General features: G+C 38.3%; 2 protein-coding genes across 11 annotated transcripts in view; both read left to right on the forward strand.

The window, feature by feature from the left end:
* Window positions 1-1,131, forward strand: part of Mtrf1 (mitochondrial translation release factor 1) — a 49,669-nt gene extending 48,538 nt beyond the window's left edge. For 8 of the 10 annotated variants that reach the window (XM_047554165.1, XM_047554167.1, XM_047554166.1 and 5 more), the window contains one exon: window positions 116-1,130. Coding sequence is in view for 1 of the 10 variants with exons in the window: in XM_047554172.1 (XP_047410128.1) it covers window positions 116-223 (108 nt within the window). In the remaining 9 variants the exon portion in view is untranslated. Of the gene's footprint in view, window positions 1-115 lie in introns of all 10 variants that reach the window. The other 2 variants (XM_047554172.1, XM_047554173.1) reach the window with 1 other exon arrangement.
* A 1,495-nt stretch (window positions 1,132-2,626) lies between these two features.
* On the forward strand, window positions 2,627-7,645 carry Kbtbd7 (kelch repeat and BTB domain containing 7). The gene has a single exon (XM_047554523.1). It carries the CDS (start codon window positions 2,902-2,904, stop codon window positions 4,963-4,965), a length of 2,064 nt encoding a protein of 687 aa, XP_047410479.1. The 5' UTR covers window positions 2,627-2,901; the 3' UTR covers window positions 4,966-7,645.
* The last annotated feature ends 856 nt before the right edge of the window (window positions 7,646-8,501 follow it).

Below are 8,501 nucleotides of genomic sequence, written 5' to 3' on the forward strand. Positions count from 1 at the left end.
GTAACAGGGACCTTCATGCTCTGAATATAGACCTTGCTGTTCAACCACTAGCAGTTTATTTTAAAACTAACATTTTTTCCCTTTCTCTTCTCCCTCTTCCCCTTCCTTTCCTTAGGAGAAGCAAGATCAACCATCTTCCTGTCCTAGGCCAGGTTATCTCTCCTTCTCTCCAGCCACAGGAATGAAGGAATCCAGACTTTGGGGCTGGCGCCAGTGGACCTAAGAAAAGGCGCTCTCTCAAGGCTACTGCTTGGATATAAATTACGACTCCTGATAGGGCACACATGAAGTTTAGCCTTTGCGTCTCCTCTTTAAAAGTCCGCAGTTCCCCCTGGCAGTTAGAATCACAGCCTCTGATTCTTCTTTGCTAGCAAAGAAATAAAAACTACTTTTCCCTTTTTCTCAGAACCTTGTCCTCATTATTAAATCAGTATTGGGGACCAAGACCAATCTTTCAGCATCAATCACAGATCTTAAATATTTCCAAGTTGCAGAAATCTATGGGAAAGCAGGGAACCAGGTCTAATAAATATTTGGGGTCCTGTAAAAGGACTCTAAACCAAATATAGCAAGGGGAGATATAAGAAAGTTAAAAATCAATTACTGGACTTACATAATGTATCTAAAGTAGTCAAATTCATAGAGACAGAAATTAGAACGAGGGTGGTAGGAGTTGGGAGAAGGGGCGTTATTGTTTAATGAGTACAGTTTCAGTTCTGCTGGAAATGAGTTTTGTAAAATAATGGTGGTGATAATTGCAAAATAATGTGAACACAGCTAATGCATACTTAAATTTTTAGTGATAAATTTTAGTTGCATTTCACTGATATTTAAATTTTTTTTTATAAAGTTGCTTTCTCCCTGGTTGGGGTTCAGTGTAGATGAAAAAGCTGTGTAACTGATGATGACTGACTTAATTCTGTCTAATATATTTGAGGGATGCCCCCAAACTTCACTTTTTATGTACAAAGGAGATACTAAAGCCCAGAACCAACTTAGCTTAAAGTCATTATCCTGGAGTATTTTGCTCTATAACCTATTCAGCTGATAATAAACAAGAAAAAAAAATACATTTTGAGGGTTATTCTCCTGCTATGTGTATTTCACCTATGCATGTATTACTGGAAATTTTTTTTTCATTAAGTAATGATAACTCATGGCAAACTAGCAGAAGGAGCAGTCATTGGTTTTAAATTAAAGTTTTCAAAAAGGTCAATTTTTAAATGCTTGATTTTGATGATTTAATACATTTGTAAAAGGATTTTGTAAAGTATAGTCTGTGCTACATTAATTCAAGGAATGTCAAGGCAGGTATGAATACTGAACTCTGAAAATCTGTACTTTGTTGTACAGTACAAGATGAGTTTGTTGAAATATTTTGATTTAAATTTCTCACTAAAACTCCTTAATGAATGCATTTGCAGAATCATCAATTAATTGGTAGATTAGCAACTCCAGGTGAAGTGTTGTATTAGAAGACTTGAAAACATTCATAGTAAGATTTTTTTTTCGGTACCAGAGGTTGAACCCAGAGAGGCTTAGTCACTGAGCCACATCTGTAGCCCTTTTTATTTTTAGTTTGAGACAGATTCTTGCTAAATTGCTTAGGGCCTCACAGAGATGCTGAGACTAGCCTGGAACTTCCCATTCTCCTGCCTCAGTCTCCCAAGTCGCTGGGATTACCGGCATGTGTCACCACGCCCATATCTTATTGTAAACACTTGCGGGGCTCTGAGGCACCTCCCTGTAATACCAGCAGCTCAGGTTAGGGAGGCTAAGGAAGGAAATCGTGAGTTCAAAGGCAGCCTCAGCAACTTAGTGAGGCCCTAAGCAACTCAGCGAGACATTGTCTCTTAAGAAAGAAAAGAAGAAGAAAAAAAAAAAAAGGAAAAAAATACTCTTGCTCCTCAGAGATAATAATTTGGCGAAAGAACCAAAGTATCTATGTTTATATGCGTGTCTCTATATTTGAGGTCATCCACAAATGCTCTTCTGTAAGACCTCAGCTTATTTATCTAAGACTTCCTAATGGACCTACAGATCTCCATTAATATTTAAAATATTGTGAATGTCTTTTACAAACTTTCAAAAGCAGCAAAATTAAAAACTGTTATCTTTTTAGATATTAACACTTTATTAAGGTTCATGGATTCAAATTAGTAGATGCCTCATTTTTAACAAATTCAAAAAGAAAAGTGAAAAATGGATGACTTTATGTTAAAGGTAAGCCTAGGACTTTGTTAATTATTCTAATCAAAACATATCAAAACATCCTGTGTAATTTATATCATTCAATCTTCTTACAACCAATGAAATATTGTTTTATTTTACAAAGAAAGAAAAACAATTTCAAGAAGTCACATAATCAGTGAATAACAAAACGGGGCTTCATGATCTGAACTTCAACGCAATGCTCTTAAGCATCAAATTCAGAGAAATTAACGCTTTCTAATTCTGTTAATCAATCAACGACAAGAAACTTTGCCGCATTACACAAACTACAACTCCCATGTTGCCACGCGCCTTCTGTCCGTCAGCCTCCGCCCGAGAATCTGCAGAGCCCCAGCATGCCTTGAGGCACGAAAGGCAACCTGGGAGCGGTAGTTCTCCGGAGTGCCTACCGGTATCGCCAGCGCGGCAGTGGCGGTCCTTGCGGCTCCTGCCCGCGGTCGTGTGAGGGCAAGCTGAGGCGGAGAAAGGGCGCGGAACGGAAACGGTGAGTCAAGCACTGTCTACGCGATAAAGGGAGGCGGCACCGCGGCGTAGGGTTGAGTTAAGTGAGCGTGGCCAGTCTATTCTGGGACGCTTCTGTCTTAGCGTCAGCGAGCGAAGGTTGAGGAGGAGCCAGAGCCCGGTGCCCGCAGCCGTTCTCGCCCTCAGCGCCCCGCCGCCATCTCCACCATGCAGTCCCGGGAAGACGCTCCGCGCTCTCGCCGCCTCGCCAGCCCCCGCGGTGGAAGGCGGCCCAAGAGGATCTCCAAGCCTTCCGTTTCGGCCTTTTTCACGGGCCCGGAGGAATTAAAGGACACAGCGCATTCTGCAGCCCTGTTGGCACAGCTGAAGTCCTTCTACGACGCGCGACTGCTATGTGATGTGACCATCGAGGTGGTGACGCCTGGCAGCGGGCCTGGCACGGGTCGCCGCTTTTCCTGCAACCGCAACGTGCTGGCAGCTGCATGCCCCTACTTCAAGAGCATGTTCACAGGTGGCATGTATGAGAGCCAGCAAGCAAGCGTGACCATGCATGATGTGGATGCAGAGTCTTTCGAGGTGTTGGTCGACTACTGCTACACAGGTCGTGTGTCCCTGAGTGAGGCCAACGTGCAGCGCCTATACGCAGCCTCCGACATGCTCCAGCTTGAGTATGTGCGGGAAGCCTGTGCTTCCTTCCTTGCCCGCCGTCTTGACCTCACTAACTGCACCGCCATCCTCAAGTTTGCTGATGCTTTTGATCATCACAAGCTGCGATCACAGGCCCAGTCCTTTATAGCCCACAACTTCAAGCAGCTCAGCAGGATGGGTTCAGTTCGGGAGGAGACTTTAGCGGATCTGACCCTGGCCCAGCTACTGACTGTCCTGCGCCTGGATAGTCTGGACATAGAAAGTGAGCGTACTGTATGTCGTGTGGCTGTGCAGTGGCTCGAGGCTGCTCCCAAAGAGCGGGGTCCCAGTGCTGCAGAAGTCTTCAAATGTGTCCGTTGGACACACTTCACTGAAGAAGATCAGGACTACCTGGAAGGACTGCTAACTAGGCCCATTGTGAAGAAGTACTGCCCAGACATTATTGAAGGGGCCCTGCAGATATGCTGTGGTGATGTGCTATACAAATCTGTGGTGCCAAAGCCAAATAGCAGCAGCAGCAGCAGCAGCAGCAGCAGCAACAGTTCTGTTGTATCTGTAGCAGATAATCCACCCCAGAGACTGGGTATGTGTGCCAAGGAGATGGTGATCTTCTTTGGACATCCCAGAGATCCCTTTCTCTGCTATGACCCATACTCGGGGGACATTTACACAATGCCATCACCTTTGACCAGCTTGGCTCACACTAAGACTATCACCTCCTCAGCTGTCTGTGTCTCTCCAGACCATGACATCTATCTAGCTGCCCAGCCCAGGAAAGACCTCTGGGTGTATAAACCAGCCCAAAATAGTTGGCAGCAACTGGCAGACCGCTTGCTGTGTCGTGAGGGCATGGATGTGGCATATCTTAATGGCTACATTTACATTTTGGGAGGGCGAGACCCTATTACTGGAGTTAAATTGAAGGAAGTGGAATGCTACAGTATTCAGAGGAACCAGTGGGCACTGGTGGCTCCTGTTCCCCACTCCTTTTATTCTTTTGAACTAATAGTGGTTCAGAACTATCTTTATGCTGTCAACAGTAAGCGCATGCTGTGCTATGATCCTCGACATAATATGTGGCTGAACTGTGCATCTCTCAAACGAAGTGACTTTCAGGAAGCATGTGTCTTCAATGATGAGATCTATTGTATCTGTGACATCCCAGTCATGAAGGTCTACAACCCAGCTAGGGGAGAATGGAGACAGATTAGTAATATTCCCTTGGACTCAGAGACCCACAACTATCAGATCGTTAATCATGATCAAAAGTTACTGCTTATCACTTCTACCACCCCACAATGGAAAAAGAACAGGGTGACTGTATATGAATACCATACCAGGGAAGACCAATGGATTAATATAGGTACCATGTTAGGCCTTTTGCAGTTTGACTCTGGCTTTATTTGTCTCTGTGCTCGTGTTTATCCTTCCTGCCTTGAACCTGGTCAGAGTTTCATCACTGAAGAAGATGATGCACGGAGTGAGTCTAGTACTGAATGGGACTTAGATGGATTCAGTGAGCTGGACTCTGAGTCAGGAAGTTCAAGTTCTTTTTCTGATGATGAAGTCTGGGTACAGGTAGCACCTCAGCGAAATGCACCAGATCAGCAGGGTTCTTTGTAAATATATCAAAACAAATGTTTCTACTATGTGGAATGTATCTTTAAGATACTCTTTTTTCCTGAAAACAAAAAAGTTGATCAGGACTGCAGATTTGGTTTAGAAAGGGTAATATTTTGAAATGCTAATGTATAAAATTTAAACAGTCTCTGAAATCAACCTATTTAATAATTTACTGTGCTAAAAGCCCAAAATTAAAATATGCAAAAATGAACTACATAATTGGTTAGGTTGCTTGGTGGTTTTTCATTGTTTGAATTAGATAGTATATTTATATTTTGTTTATTCTAATTTAGCCTGGAGTTAATTTTTAAATTCTGTTTAGTGCTACAATTCAACTTTTTAATTTGTGTACTAGAAAATTGGACTAGGAATTGTTTGTAGGCTTTTGAAGGTTATTTTCATTCAGAATAATGAAAGTAGTAGATTTACAAAATCTTTAGTCAGTTTTTAGTATTCTAAGCTAAAAATAGTTTGTTAGAATTTAGTTTACTTTTCTCCACTTTTGCAAAGAAAAAAATTGGGTATATGTATTAAGGTTAGCGAATAGTGATTTCATTTTGATAACGTATAGAATGACCTTATAAGGTCACAGAAAGTAAAAAAAAAAAAAAAATCAGGATTCCACTAAAGGCATTTTAGCTTTTTTTTTTTTGGAATATAAAATGTGTATTTACTAAATGTGACCAATTTTTCTATATTTTGAAAAAATCTGGTAGTAGTGTTAGCAATTATTTAAATACCTTTCTAAACCATCAAAAACTAACATCAAAAAGTAACGTGCTTTGTAAATTCATAGTTTTGATCTATACATGATAACATGCTTCATTGACTCAGAGGAAGAACCCTTTTTCACCTGACATATAATTGGGGAATGAAAATTTTTTATTGTTCATGCCTTGTCTTAAAAAGTTTATTTGCTTCCCTAAAATATTTCGGCTGTATAGTTTTAGGATTCATCTTAGAGGATTCTTCAGCAGGAAGTGATCTCTATTCTTTACTGTTTTTGTGAGGTAATATCTGTTCTGAAAATATGTATAAGCTAAAAATTGTATTTTATTGAGATCAGTAGTTAACAGTGTCTATTAACTCTAAAATCAAGTGCCAGCAAAGAACTTTAAAACTTTAAGCTGTGTATAAAAACTGTTTTGTGTAGCATTGAAATATTGTCAGTTTTGTAAGTCACTGTAAATGTTCTTGATTATCAGCTTGAAGGTATTTTTGTATTAAAAGTTGACAGTTAAAGAACATAAGTGAATGATGGCATTTGGGGCCAATAGTGAAAGTTTGTTTCCTTGAAAATATTTCCTAAGCAGTGATATATATATGGTTATTTTATTATGGTGTTTGTATCTGTTTGGTGTTTCTCTGTGAACTATACTCTTTCTGTTTCTGTCACCATATGTAAGGGGAGGTCCAGAAATAGAGTCTAAATCACACAAAACTGACATTGTTAAATACAAGATAATATAGGTGCTTACCTTTTGAAGGTTAATTAATACATATGGTTGTCACAATACATATACCTGATAAATGGTGTACATATACATGTATAGATGTTTATGGTGTATAAAGTTTTCTGTACCCATTTAGAATTATCTTCCTCAATCTCTGTTCAATAACCTGCTAATTCTTCTCAGTGTTTATTCTCTAGTGACAGAATGCTAATTTTTTATATTCTAGAAGAGGACAGAGGAGTCTGGTCTGGGGTGGGAAAGAGAATTTTTTTAATGAAAACAGAAACAGAAAAGATATTTTTTAAAAAAAGGTCCAACAAATAATGTTTTCTTCATCATTTTGATTGGCCATTTACAAGACATTCCTGTTTAATATTATTTCTAGTGAAATAAGATGCCTGCTCTAGCAATATGTGTTCCTTCAAAAAGATAAACATAGTTTAGTGGCCAGAGTCTAAATTTTGTCCTATTTGCTATCAGGGATGTTATAAACACTGCTCTTTAACACAGACAGCTATTTCTCAATAGTGTTATTTTTTGGCCAACTTTTTCTTTGCCATTAACTTCTATTGATAGCTTTTTGTTCTGTAAGGTTGAAACATGACAATTTTTATTTCAACCAGATTATTCATCTGCACAATTAGGTATATAACTGATATGTAAGACATATTCTCCAATTTGAGAATTCTCAACCTTTGAGTTAAAGCCTAGGCTAAATATTAGTAATATCTTGGTTTACAATGAAGTTTTCTTGGGGGAGGATTTTGGTTTTGTGATATATTTGTGGATTAAGGAGATGTTAACTATTATTTTTTAGATAAGTGATTTGTACGTGGTTAGTTACAAATAAAACTGGTACTAAACCCCAGGCTTCCTGACTTTCTAATTCAGTGGTTCTGTGGAATGTATACCCTTACTCGTGCAGTGAGTGACAACTAGCAGTGTCGAAATCCTTTCTTGACAAGAAAGCACCCTTGTCTCACTTTACAACTCTTAGCAAATACTCAATATAATGTCATTTCCAGGACTACCATTTGTAAGATTTAGAATCTCCTTAATTTTCTTTTATATTTATGTACCTATAGTGTGAAATGCTGAGAAACAAAATTTTTTCAAATACTTTTAAATTCATATGGAAAGGGGCATTGGTGTTTTCCAAAAGATAAAGTAGAAGACTGATTTAACAAATGCTTGTTTAAATTTGGTTTTAGGATTAAATTTAAGTTTTGATAGTTACCTCCTATTTCCTCTAGTTGAACTGTTATTTTTCTGTCTTTCTCTTTTGGCACCTGGCTCATAATTGAGAATATGATGAAAATATTTGAGTTATTCCATAGGAAAATGCAGATGTTCATATTTTCATAATTTCAAGGGTATAGTGACACTTTTGAAGTTCATCCACATATCCAAGATAAGAACACTTGTGATAGAGTCCTAAGAACACTGCTACAAAAAGGAATCAGCATATTTCATAAGACACATAGCTCAAATGTTTGTTGAGGGGAAAGAGCAACATTATGTCATTCCTAAAACATGAAGAAATAGTACATATTCACTGTCTGAAAGAGATGTGGAAATTAATGAGTGCCTCAGAGTAAAGGCAAAATTGACATTCCTGAAATTCATGTTTCTTCATCATTTAAGTTACTAAAGGAAAAAAGTCAAATGAGCTAATTATATAAAGGCTTTGGAGCTTAAGTGTTATGCAAATGTAAGTAATATTACTATCCAAGAAGGGGTGCGTATGTTGAATCTCAAAGCAAAATAAATGGTTTGGATATTGGAAACTACCAACATTATGACTTTATTAGAAATAAATATATATGAATGGCAAAAGTTATTTAATCCTCAGGATAACAGGTGTTTGGAAAAGGGCATCTATCTGAAAGGAATCTATTAACAATGTAATGAAAAAATACAATCAATTTGGTACTCACTGCACATTAACTCAAGACCCATTGCTTTGCCTGATGTCATTTTTACCAATTTTTGCAGAAATTAGGAAAAAAAATACAAGATGATTAAGTTGTAAAACAAATTATTCAATTGGATTTATTTTAATATTCATAACTTAGAAATGTA

The sequence above is a fragment of the Sciurus carolinensis genome, chromosome 5 (genome assembly GCF_902686445.1).
Source record: "Sciurus carolinensis chromosome 5, mSciCar1.2, whole genome shotgun sequence".
Lineage (NCBI taxonomy): Eukaryota > Metazoa > Chordata > Mammalia > Rodentia > Sciuridae > Sciurus > Sciurus carolinensis.